The 12,610-nt window shown below is 50.8% G+C and overlaps 1 protein-coding gene across 1 annotated transcript; it reads left to right on the top strand.

The window, feature by feature from the left end:
• Positions 1–5,203: 5,203 nt before the first annotated feature.
• On the top strand, positions 5,204–12,610 carry PDZK1IP1 (PDZK1 interacting protein 1). Its single transcript, XM_048312154.1, has 4 exons — positions 5,204–5,567; positions 9,375–9,483; positions 11,382–11,480; positions 12,019–12,610. The coding sequence occupies exons 1-4, from the start codon at positions 5,501–5,503 to the stop codon at positions 12,089–12,091; spliced, it is 348 nt and encodes a 115-aa protein (XP_048168111.1). The 5' UTR covers positions 5,204–5,500; the 3' UTR covers positions 12,092–12,610.

Raw genomic sequence — 12,610 nt, 5'->3', positions numbered from 1 at the left:
TTCCAGCCCTTGGAAACACAGAACTCAGCATCTCTTAGGATCTCGCCTCCATGAAACAAATCTGCCCCAACGCAGCAGGACTCTTGGATCCGTTTTCCACCAGGGAAACACTGAAGTGGTGCTTTCCAAAGCTGAGATTCTCTTCTAGGCTGTGTTGAAGCTGCGCTGGAGGTGGATTCCCCTACCTCCCCAACAGCCTCCAAGCAACCCAGCCTGGTGAGATCCAGCCTGGTCCTCACCCCAACTCCATCCAGCCCTGGCCCAAGGGGTCAGTGTTTCCAAAGGCTTCTGCACTCCATAAATCACAATTTAGCCTGGACCACCATCAAGACAGGCAAAGTAACCTAATCTGCCCACACATTAAGGTGTTGGAAAACAATAATCCAAGAAGGAAACACATTATCCAGCCTTGTTACTTTACAAAGTAATTTAAATTAATTTTTCCCTAGAGTGGTTAGGGAGCACTGCAACTTGCCCTTGTCTATTCTCTCCGGCTAATGAAGCTTTACCAGAGACTGCTTGTGAATTCCTATTAAGACCTCATCTTAGAGGTTACAGGGCAAGGCAATTCCTGCTCCTGGGAAAAAATGCCTATGAATTTGTAATCATAAGTCCATGTTTGATAGGGATTAGCATCTGAAAGGGGTAGAGTGGCGGGTAGCAGAGAAAACATTATTTCAATTAGCTGAAGAAAAGCAACTTAACATCTGATTATAGTTTACACTTCTAATTTTCTCCTGTTCTGGCATCCGAGATAATTATTTCCTGAAACTTTCCACCCTGACCAAGCCAGCCACCTTTCCCTTCTCCTCCCTGTTTTGTCCATTGTGGTTGAGATTCACATGTAAATGGTTGGTGACTTGGGTTTTTTCCTTTCCCTTCTCTCCAGATTCACTGAATTTGGGGCTGGTGTAGAGGACGCTGTATCAAAATCACACTGAAATGGGACATGATATTTCTCTTCCCGCCAAGGAGGTGAAAGATGAGGAGGAGGAGGAGGCTTTGCTCCACATCCAGGCTCATGGTCAGGCTTGTGCCCAGCAGCTTGACACAGTGCTAGTGCCTGACTCTCCCAGGCAGAGCCCCTATGCCTAAAGACTCTCTCTGTGCTCAGAAATTACTTCCAATTCTCTCTTTTCCTCCCACCCCTTGGCCTTAGCCTTGAGCTCAGCTGTGCTCCATTTATTTTTTCCCGGCTTCTTGGTCTCCTATTTCCTAATGACGATGCAATCAGTTTTCGGGTGGGAGATTCCTCGTGAGAAGGCTTGTTGTTATTTAAGGAAGATCATGAAATCCATCCTTAATGAAAGGGCAGGAGAAAACCCTTCCACCAAGTTACACTGAAGCCTGAGATTATCATTTTTATGGGCTTCCAATCTTTCCTGCCTCATGCCTTATCAGCAAATGCAGCTGGAGGCTTCAAAAACCCTCCCAGCTTGCTGCTGATTTTATGGGATGAAGATTAGAGATGATCGGATAGCAAATTATTCATTCCATTCGATATCCCTGGGCAGGAGGGAATATCCAGAGCAAAGTCAGCTCCTTTCTCCCTTTCTGAGCATCGCACATTGGGATCCTTCCTATCTGCCACTCCAGCAATGCAGCAGTGCTTTCCCTCACACTCAGAGGTGATTAGGGGTGCAATATTCCCTCTGAACAGGTGGAATAGCCAGGGGGAATCCCAGATACAGGCTCATCCCCCAACAATAAGGCAGAGCAGAGGCAGGTGGGGTTTCTTCTTGTTCCAGGGATTTTTAGTTTGATTCCTCCCAGCCCAGGGCAAGGCAGGGCAGAGCAGGTAGCCTTACAGGCTTTTCTCAGCCTTAATTTTCCAAGGCTGTGGGCCCTGAGGCTGGTGTGAACGTGCTGTCAGAGCCCTGGCAGCTCTTGATGTTAGGGACAGAGGAGCAGGGAGCTCAGAGGGGACAATGGATAGAGGAGAGAGCCCAGTGCTGCCCTTAGATGTAGGGAGCAGCAGCATCAGGCCCCAGCACAGACAGTGGAGGGCGTGAATGCTGCCTAGAGATCGGTCTCAAAATCAACTGGTGTAAAAAATATCATCCAGAACGTCCCATGAAATACTCATGGGCCACAGTGGTGCTGCTGAGCAGATCTTGAGGGCAAATGAAGGCCATACCAGGCTGAGGCCGGTCTGGGATGATGCCCTTTTGCCACACCATTGACACTGGGGTTTTCAACAGCACATAAATAAGAAAATACATTGCAGTTTAAAGGCATTTTTAAAGAGGAGAAGTGGGGCACAGCACTGTGATAGATGGAAACCCCTAGCAGGAGCTGCCTTTTTCTGCTGCCTTTTGCCCACACTGGCACACTGAGCCAAGAAAATGCCCTTTTCACTGTGGTTGTAGCTCCTGGTTCTCTCCTGGCAGCATCCATAGCAGGCAGGATTTGAAAGACAAGTGTCAATGGGAAATGAGAGAACTCATGCAGAAGCAAGAAATATTTGGTTTTGATGGTAAATGTCAAAAGAAACAAGAAATTATAAATTGGGTTTGTGGGGGAGGGTGTTTTGGTGGGTTTTTTTGGGTATGGTGGGGGTTTTTTGTGTGGGTTTTTTATGTTTTTATGTAGCAGCTAATAAAATGTACTAAGTTTATAACTACTTTTCTAGGAAAAATACAATCTCTTCTTTAGGAAATGTTCAGGTTTGCTCTCATAGAGTATTTTTTTATTTTTATGGCTCTCTCTGGGAGACAGGGAGGAAATGGAGAGGATGAAAGAGGGAAGGAAGGAGGGAGGAAGGAAGGAAGTGAAGGAGAAAGAAAAACAATTTCCATTAAAACGCAGAGTCCCACAATGTTTTTCAAAGAGGAACTGGCATCTGTGCTTTGAGATGTATCATCCAGGAATGTTGCTTTGAGCAAATACTAATTTTTCCTAAAAGTTATGTATTTTTTAGAGGAAATAATCACCACGAATTGGAAGATATCAGTGTAAAGCCTGAAATTCCAATCCCTGCTTTGTGCAAGTTCTATTGTACAGGCAACTGCTCACATGGGTCCTTGAAAGAGCATTGAGCTGGCTCTGGCTCCACTTGGCATTGACCAAATGCTGCCAGGGTGATCTGTCCTGCTGTGCCTCGATTTCCCTCAGCTCTAAAATGGGCCTGTAGGGCTTTGACTCACTATAGCTGGGTGATGCTGAAGGCTTAAATCAGAGAAACAACAAGATTTCCAGCACACTGCAGCACAAACACCGAGTTATTTGTCATTCCAGGTCCCAAGCCATGGCCAGGATGACCAAAGCAAAACCTTGCTGGCAAATAATTTGTTGAAATTTCAGACTTTTCCCCTGCAGTGAGGCCGCTACAGTGACTTGCAGCTTCTCTTTCCCCTAGGCCAGACCCAGGGACATGCAACCAGGGAGGTGCCACGGGAGCTTTGTCACAAAGGCACGTACCTTCCGAATAGCTGTGGGGGGCTAAACATGCTTTGGAGCACAGGGGAGCTTTGAGATAAGCACTGAGTGATTCCCCGGCCTCATCAGGGAGCCCAAAATGATTAAACCATTGAAATGTCTTAAATTTCATATAAATGTGAGAATAAGCACTTGGTAAAGTGTTATTTGCTCCTCAGGATGGAGCTGACAGCAAGACCACTGTCCGGAAGGCGCAGAGCCCTGCCCTCATCCCAGGGTCTGGTGTGTCATGTCCTATCACCCCAACACACCATGGCATGTGAGTGGATCCTTGAGACATCCCTGTCTTCAGAAAATCAGCCCAGAGTCCCTGGAGCTGTGCTGGGCAGAGCCCTGGGGTGATAACACAATCCAGAGTACAGTGGAGGACAAGGAACCTCAGGACCCAGCCCCAGGCGTGACAGGGGAGTGGACAGCAGTAGCAGAATGTCTCAGACCTTGAATTTCCCAGGGGTAGCAGCAGGACCGGCTTCTCCAGGACTTCTGATCTGCTGATAAAGCCTTCTGCTCCGAACACCAGGCTGCTTTTGCCTGGCTTTTGCAAAGAGACAAGCAACAGGCAGGCAGCGACAATGGCCAGCTCTGCACTCTTTCCCAGATAATGTGGAAGCAAGTCATGGGGAACCCAAAGTTCACTCTCACTTTTACTTATTTACTAGCCATTCTTTTTCCTCTGTAATATGATCAGATTATTTTACAGGGCCTAATTATGGGCCAGCCCCTGTTGTGACACCCTTGCTGGGTGCAGCAGGAAAGTCCCTGCCCCACAGAGTTCGCAAGCAAAAATTAGTGGGGTTGGAAATGGAGTTATCCCACACTGCAGCTGGGGACCTGGCCATGGAAAGGAATTTGGGAAAGAGCTGGGAACTGGCCTTCAATCTTGCACAGCTCAAGTCAGATCTGGCTTGTCTTCAGGATAAATGATATTATTGTAAATGCAGGGTAAAGAGTTGAGATGAAAGAGGGCAGTCCTCCAGTGTGTGTGTATTCCTGAGGGTGCTGCACATTCCTGAACATGGGTCCCATGTGGATAAAGTGTTATTTGCTCCTCAGGACGGAGAACCACACAGGGTCCCTGGAGGGGGAATCACCAGACCCAAAGGCCAGGGGCTCAGATGCTGCTGAGGGCTTACAGAGATTCTGTGACACACCACAAGAAGAGTGACAATGAAAACTGTGCCTCACAATTTTATAATTTCCTTCAGGAGCAGCTGAGGTTTCTCAGCTGTGAAGCCAAGTAACTTTTATTCTTCCTGTGCGGGGTGGTTTGCCAGTCATCCAAACCTGACATGGGCTGGAAAACTACTTAACTCGGGGCCTGCAACATTCTCTGTCCTGCAGCATCTGTGCAGCTTTTGTGAAGGGCAAGCCTTGCTGCCTGCTGCAGCTCTTTGGCTGTTTCTACCTCTTCTGGTATTGAAGAAATTTTGGAGATAGTCCTGAAGACTCAGTAAAATGAGGGCTGGATTTGCTCTGTTTAATAGTGTCACCATTAAACAAGGTGTGGGAGGTGAGAGGCAGCACCCAGCACCGAGTCTGGTTCATTAATTGGATGTTTTCAAGTCACAGATGTGTTTTGCTGGGTTGTTAGTGACACTTGCTGAAAAGAAAAGGGCAAGGAAGTGGGTGGGGGTCCCAGAGGGTGGGAAGGGATGTCAGAGCTGGGGCATTGCTGGACTCCCCCTGTGGGGAGGGGACTTGGGGGACACCACGCTCCCTAAGCACCACAGATTCACTGGGGAAGAGTTTTACCCATCTGGGTGTCATTTTTCCCTCCTGGGCCGATGCAAATATTTTGTGCCTGAGCTCCCTTCCACGCCCTGCCTAAGGGGACTGTCAGGTTCAAGTCACCGTGCCCCGAATTCCCCAAAAGCTTCCACGGAAGAAGGCAGAAAGGCACCTCCCGCCCCTTCCCAGCAGAATTTGAATAACCAGGTGAGAGCCTCCCTCGTTAAGGTGTTTGATAATTGACCAGGCGCTCATTCCTGCAGGAGGGCGCCGTGCCCAAGTGCAGCGTGCGGCTCTTCCTCCGCGCCCCGGGAGTCCCAGCCCTGCTGCCACCATGCCTGCCCGCTGCCTGCTCCTCCTGGGACTGCTCCTCCAGCTGGAACCTGCCTTCTGCCAGGAAGGTAAGTGCTGGCAGCTGCCTGACATCCCAGGGAGATCGAGGCAGGAAGGTGCGCCGAGCCCCGGGCAGGTGGGAGCTGCTGGTGGGGGACAAGGGACAACTGTGGAAAAGCCTCTTGGGAAAGGAAAATACATCCCAGCTCCTGCCTAAGCTTTAGCTCTGGTTTCACATGGGGATGAGTGGGTGTCCTGTGGGTTGAGAGGTTTTGCCAGAGCCAGGACATAGAAACTTTCTACCTGTTTTGCTGAAGGCTGAAACTGCCACCTGAGGTTTATCTGAGCTGCTTGCACAGAGATAAACTGCTCTGATTTACCCCTGGCAGGACTGTGCACTCAGATGAGTAATCTGTTTTCTTAAGGCTTTTTTTTTTCTTTCTTTTTTGTCATTCTTATCCTTGAGCAAGTGTTGTTCTGGGTTGCTCTCTGAGCTCTCAGATCCTCCTGTTAATCTATAATTTTGACCATTGCTGAGGAGAGGAAGCAAATATTTTCCTCAGCAAATTGCCCTCCTCTTCCCAAAGACTTAACAGAGAAACTTCCTATGGCTAGGGTATTATTTTTAGGAAATTCACTGAAGGGCTTCTCTAATGCTAGAAATAACGAGGAGTAATTAAAACTCATCTGGTGCTGCCAAAGTCCCGGAAAATTCCCTCCCCCTTTCTCCTCCTGATGCCCCAGCCCTGACCGCTCTTCCTGTGTTTGTTTACCAACTTGCTGAGGATTTAACAGTCTGGGGTGTCCATTGTCAGCAAGGTTAAAAGTTTTGCTGTTGCTTGGAAAGAGTAAAAAAAAAAAAAAAGAAATCCTTTAATGAAGATTCAAAGCCTGGCACAACTTCCTTAGAGAGTGGAAAAGACAGGCCAGTCAAAGCTGTCCAAACACTCAGGGAAGAGGTGTTAAAAAGCAGGTCTGTGTCTTCAAATCAGCTGTTGAGTATGGCAGTGGAATTGCAACAAGTGCACAGGCTTATTTTGGCACCGGCGCTTCCCTCGGTCTGGTTGGTAGCTGCAGATGTGTGGAGACACATCTACCGGGGCTGCAGATTCCACATGGCAAGGAGATCTTGTTTGTGAGGGAAAGCCCCATCATTACCATGGGGCGAAACAGAGAGGAGGTGGCAGAGCCTGAGGCGCAGGCTGACCCAGGAGGGGCATCCCCAGTGAAGCATTTTTCCAGGAACACAGTCCTGTTTCCACAGGTGAGGCTCATCCTGTCAGCCATCCCTCCTGGCAGGGCAGCAAGGTGTGCTCGGTGGGACTCCAGCCAGGCAGTGCCCCTGAGGGCTGGGACCCAAATATTTACTCCCTGGATAGATCCTATCGAGCTCTTGCTTCTGCCTGATCCCCACTCCTCCTTTCTTTGCCCATGCAAGTTTCCCAGTGGGTGTTTCAGCCCAATGCAGAGGCATTTGCCATTCCCCTAGCGCTCTTATCTGCCCTTGCAGCCAGGCTCTACATGATCTCTCAAAACCAGAACCTCTTGATTTTGGTTTGGTGTTTTCCCTTTTGGCTTTGGATGCTCTGGAATCTGGTGGAAACAGCCACAAGAGTGAGAATTCACTTGCAAAAACATCCAGTGCCTCCTGAGCATGGTTGCTCCAAGGAGGTTTCCTACCACTTTTCTCCCCCCCCCCCCCCCCCTTTCCTGGAAGATCACGAGATGCAAATCTGGCAGTTTAAGTCTTTGCTGACTTCATTCCCCACTCGGCCTTGAACTCCCTTAACCCCAGCAGAAACCTCAAGAAGGTCTGGACTTGACCACCCCCCTCTAGGCTTAGGCTGGAAACCCTGGGTCTGGCAGGAAAAAGAAACTACAACTAATAAATAAATAAATGTGGCCAGCAGCCAAGGGAGGATGCAAAGTGAGCCAAAATTCAGCCAGGAGGCAATAGGTGTGTTTGGGGCTGCACTCACAGGGGGGGTGGGCAGCAGGGCATGAGCACCCTTGCCCACCAGTAGGGCAGGAGGGGACCAACACCTGCTCTTGCCCACTGTCACCACCCCCGGGTCCATCACTGCCTGCTACCACGGCCAGCAGCCTGCTGATACGGTGGTATTTCAGTCGAAACACGCTGATACAAGAGGGAATTTCCATCTGAATTCCTCCTGCTTGAGTTTCTGCCCCGGGACCTCGCAGTAAACACGGCAAATGCCTCTGTGGGGGAGAGGGGGCTGAGAGATGCTACTCAGGGCTGTTCTCACAGCTCCTTGCCCGGGAATACTACTGCTTTCTAGACTGGCGCTGCTGGTGAGTCAGCTGGCCAAGCTGATTTCCCTTCCAAGAGGAAAAAGGAGCTTGTTTTGGGGGTTGAGCTTTTGTTGTTGTTGTTTTATTATTTTTTGAATAAAAGTCTCTTACAGTAAAGACTCAAGGAACTGGGAGTGTTACCACAGGACAAGTCCCCCTCCCCAAAATCAAAGGGAGGAGGGGAGAGCTGTCAGCAGCAGAGCCAGTGTGAAGCTGGCAGCAGGTTCGGAGTTTGCACGTGTGGAGCGCGCAGCCTACTCTTACTACTGCTAGTAAAGATAATTTCTGTTTACAGCAGAGGTTTGTCTCCTGTGAGACAGAGGAAGTGTTGAGTGTAAAGTTGCTGAGGGAGACTGCTCGTCCTGGGGCAGCTCAGCCCTGCAGGTGTCCCTGGCTGGGTCTGGGTCTGGGTCTGAGTGTCCTGAGGCTGATGCTGGGCTGGCAGGAGTCACCCTCCACCTGCCACACCTGCCCATGCAGAGTGTGCAAGGGCTGGTGTTTTCATCAGCAGATGAGGAAAAGCTGGGTCTGAGTAAACAGTAATTAAATCTCAAAGGGCTGTGGCTGTATGGACAAGGTGTCCTTTGGTGCTCATGTGGCAGCACGTAAGGATGCATTTGACTATGTCTGAATGGTTCATCGTCCAAAATCCAGTGGGAGGCAAGGAGCAGCCATCCCAGCAAGGGCTGGGACAAAGTTTCCTCTTGTCATCGCCTTGCCCTTGCATTCTTTCCACATCCAGGAATGTGTCTCACAGCCTTCCCACCCATGGCCAGATTCCTGCTTAGGTCTGGATAGGGAAAAATGAACTTGTGAGTCCATTCCATCCCTGGGGGAAATGGGGATATCCCAGTCAGCTCCCAGTGCCCCATCACCATCCCAGTGCTGCTTGGGCACCCTGCCAGCCCTGCCTGGCCTTTGTGCTGAGGTTATCTCTCTGACTGCACCAAGGTTATTCCTCTGAATGCATCAGCCTTCAGCTTCTTTTATAAATCATTAGCTGCACTGGAAACTTGTTGAATGGTGCATTTTACCAAAATCCACAATAACAACTTTTTGCTGTCAGAGTGGCAACCAAATTTTACACTCTCCCTGTTATGGAGTCCTTATTTTACCAGTCAGTATTTGGAAAACATCCTGGGAATGCTGTCTGTGGCATCTGGGGATGGAGAATAAGCAGTTTGCTGAAACCCCTCTGCCTTCTTTCCTTTGGCAAACATCTCCTTCCCTCCCTACCTCCATGTCCCCCAGCCCTTTTTTTTTCCCCCATCACAGAGTCACCAACCCCTCAAGGTGCATGTAGGTGTATTTGTATGTATATGTCAGGGTACATGGGGCCACAAAGCTGCAAGGCACAACATTCCACATGCAAACACCAGCAAAACCACTGTTACTTGCACTTGATTTCATTGCTGTGAAAACCTGCCTGAACTGACAGCAACACATTCTGCTCAGCTCTGCAGGACCAAGCTCTCATCTGGACCTTACTGGAGGTGGACGGGAGAAACTTGGCAGACAAACCTGAGGATGAATTTCTAATGTGTGTTCTTCTTTCCCTGCAGCCCGGGGCAGCCTCCAGCCGTGGTCACAGGGTGTCATCGCAGTGGCTGTATTTCTAGTCCTGGTGGCCATTGCTTTTGTGGTCAACAGGTTCTGGTGTAAGGATAAAGTGTAAGTGTGGGAGGTCGCTTTGGGTTGGGCTTAACTGCCTTGGCACGTGTCACTTCCAGCAGCCTCTGTGCTCGTGCCAGGGCTGGGAACACTGTGCTTGCTGTGCCGGGAGGTGGGCGGGGAGAGCAAAGACTCCCTGTCCTCTTCTCCCTGTCCTGGTCTCTGATCCCTGTTACTGATTGCCAGGTGTGAGCTTACACTGTGCAAATGCTGCCATGAGAAAGCGCTGTGCTGGGAATGGGAAAGCCACAGCATTGTGGCTGGATTACATGGGTACTTGTTCAGGGGGCTGGCCCAGCCTGGTTTTCTATGGCTTTGGGGGTGCAGTTCCCATGAGCCATATATCCATGGGATAATAAGCCCAAACCAGCTTTGCTTGCAAAGCAAATGGAGCCAAGTTACGAGAACACACTGAGAGGATCTGGGAGAAGAGGGAGGTAGCCAAGCCGTGGCAGTGCTCTCCACCTGGAGCCCACGGCACAAGCAGATGTGGTGTCTTTATTCATCCAAAAAAGGCTCTGTGAGATGGGTCTCCTCTTGCCTGATGCCAGCCAAGCAGAGTCACAGGCTGCTGCTCCTGCTCAGCCAAGCAAGGCCAACTGGCTAAGTTGCAGTAACCTGATAATGAATCTGAGCCCTAAGGCAGCAGGGGACAAAGACCAAAAGCACCCCATACCTGTTTACCGGTTCCTCTGCACTTGTGTGGTCACTCTGGGCTTTGCACCCTAAGGTGCTGGAGTCTTCTTGTATCTGTACATTCCTGCAGCCTCTCCAGGCAGAGGAACTGGGGAGTTCAGGTATACTCTGATGCTCAGCAGGTCAGCTTTAGCCCCAAATGTGTTTAAAACAGGTCCCTTTGGGATGCATTCCAGGCCAATGCATAATACAATGTGCATATATATATATATTTATATGGTCTCATTTGCCGCTGTAGTCTTTGTTTCCCAAAGAGGAACCTTTGTCTTCAAACTGAAGGAACCCCCAGCCCACGGAGTGGAAGGCAGGGATGGTGTTTCCCACTGCTGCCTGTGCCTGGTTGCCTTTTCCCAGCCTGGAGGCAGAGGATGCTGAGGAGGGCTTGAGGAGGGATGGTGCCTTGTTTTAATTAATCTGGCCTTCCTTCAGAAGAGTGGGAGTGAGGCTCGGCAGCCTGGAGCCCTGCCAGCTCTGCACTGTCACTGTGACAGCAGCTATCAGCTCGAGCCTGTTTATGCCAGGCTGTTCCTTGCAGAAGCCTCTGAAATTGCCCTTGGGCAAGTGCTGGAGGAGGCAGGGACATGCATGCAGGGTGGACCTGCACCCACCCTCTGCAGCTCAATGGCCCTGGTGCTGCTCAGGCCACAGGCTTGCTCCAGAGCTGAGCTTTTGGAGCCTGGCTGATGTTGAACACCCCATCCCTGCCCAGTGGTTCCTTCTGCAAGCAATCCAGACTCGCTTTTGAGAGAGAGCAGCTCGGCTGTGCTCCCATGGACATGCACAAGGACAGCCCTCCTGCGCCAGGGCTGCAGCACCAGCAGAGCCTTGACTGCTCTCTCTGTGTCCATCGGGATCCGCAGGGGACTATTTTGCAACAGATTACATAGAAGTAGACTGGAAAAACCAGTTAGTGGGAGAAAACAATCCCACGTGTTGACAATGAGTCCTGCTGACTGCCAGCACGGTGCTGGGAGTCACAGCTATGGAGACAGGGGCTGGCACTTGGCACAGCCTCTGCAAACCTGCAGTGAGGGTGTTTCTCCTTGTCCTTGTCCTGCCGGGAAGGGGGCTGAGCAAGGTGTCCGAGGACAGAATCACATTCAGGTCCCTTATTGTGTCTCTAGTGTCATCACCACTAAGAGGCCGCTCCCCTGCAGGCTCCTTTGTTGCTCTATCTCAGCTCCTCTCTTCTCTCCCTCCAGGGAAAATGTCGAGAACGTGGTGAGTGTGGAGGACAAGCCAGATGCTGTCACATCCAATGGCTGTGAAGGGAGATATGTCTCAGCTGCAGCTGACTTCAGGTGAAGGACCTGCTCAGACCTCTTCCCCATGGCTCCCAGGCTCTGTTCTGGCCCTCTTGGGGACAGCTCAGACACGCAGAGCTCTTGCCCCCTCAGGGTCTTACACGTCCCATGCACCTGCTTTTGAGGCTTTTAACCTTTCCAGGAGCTAAGCAGAAGGCAGTGAGGGAGTATCCCCTTCTCCCTCATCTCTCCCCATCCCTTGCAGCTGAGCCCCACAATCCATCCACCACCTCACAACCTGCTATGCCACATTTTTCTTATGCTATATCACACCTTTCTCAACAGAGGAAATCACCAAAAGTGACCTTGGGTCACCACGTAGATGGTGACAGTCAAAACAGCCCTCACTAAAATTTAGAGTAATTCCCACCCCACACTTGGCTTCCCTCCTGTCAGGGTGACCCCTGTGGTCCCTACCTCACCCCTCACTCAGTGCACAGCTGGCACCAGCAAGGTCAGGACCTCAGTGGTGGCTTTGGGCACGCTGGTCTTGCTGGGACTGAGCTCAGCACTGCGCTTGTCCCTCTTGATGCAGGTCCAAAGAGAACCAGCATGCCTATGAGAACACGGTGGAGCCCGAGGAGAAGGTGATCACCACGGCCATGTAGCAGCACCCACCAGCCGCCCTCCTCTTCCTCTCGATTCGCTTCCCGCTATTGCGATGGGCAGTTTCACAGAGACCCTCTGCACTGGCACCTCCCGTGAGTGATGGGGCCCCGACCTCTCCACAGCACCACCACCTCCTCATCTTTTCCTTTCCCACCCATGGGACATGCTCTTCTGCCCCGGGGCTGGTGTCCACACGGGCATCGACCCCCAGGAGAGGTCTGGAAGTGCCGCCGTTCCTGCCTGGTGGTCACCCCACCTGGTTGGTGAGGTTGATGTCCCAAGTCCCAGGAGGGTGTTGACCTGTTCAAGACACAGAGGGGATCCCACTGGGTACCAGGGACCTCCCCACACCCCCAGCTGCCCTCCAGGGAGCTGCTGATGGAAAACCTGCTCTTTTCTCCCCAGTTCACCCTCCTTTTTATGACCTACACCGTGCATTTTAATGTCAGAACAAACCTCCCCCTCTGTACATACCTTCCCGGTGAGCAATAAAGAGAATTGTTGCCTATGACAGCAAA

This window comes from Corvus hawaiiensis, chromosome 9, assembly GCF_020740725.1.
Source record: "Corvus hawaiiensis isolate bCorHaw1 chromosome 9, bCorHaw1.pri.cur, whole genome shotgun sequence".
Taxonomy (NCBI): domain Eukaryota; kingdom Metazoa; phylum Chordata; class Aves; order Passeriformes; family Corvidae; genus Corvus; species Corvus hawaiiensis.
This window is presented reverse-complemented; position numbering and strand designations above follow the sequence as displayed.

Excerpts from the sequence above, each read along its gene's own strand:
- PDZK1IP1 (XM_048312154.1), top strand. The coding sequence starts at position 5,501 with ATGCCTGCCCGCTGCCTGCTCCTCCTGGGACTGCTCCTCCAGCTGGAA. Across the intron at positions 5,568-9,374 it reads ACCTGCCTTCTGCCAGGAAG|CCCGGGGCAGCCTCCAGCCG; the intron begins GTAAGTGCTGGC and ends CTTTCCCTGCAG. Across the intron at positions 11,481-12,018 it reads TCAGCTGCAGCTGACTTCAG|GTCCAAAGAGAACCAGCATG; the intron begins GTGAAGGACCTG and ends CTCTTGATGCAG.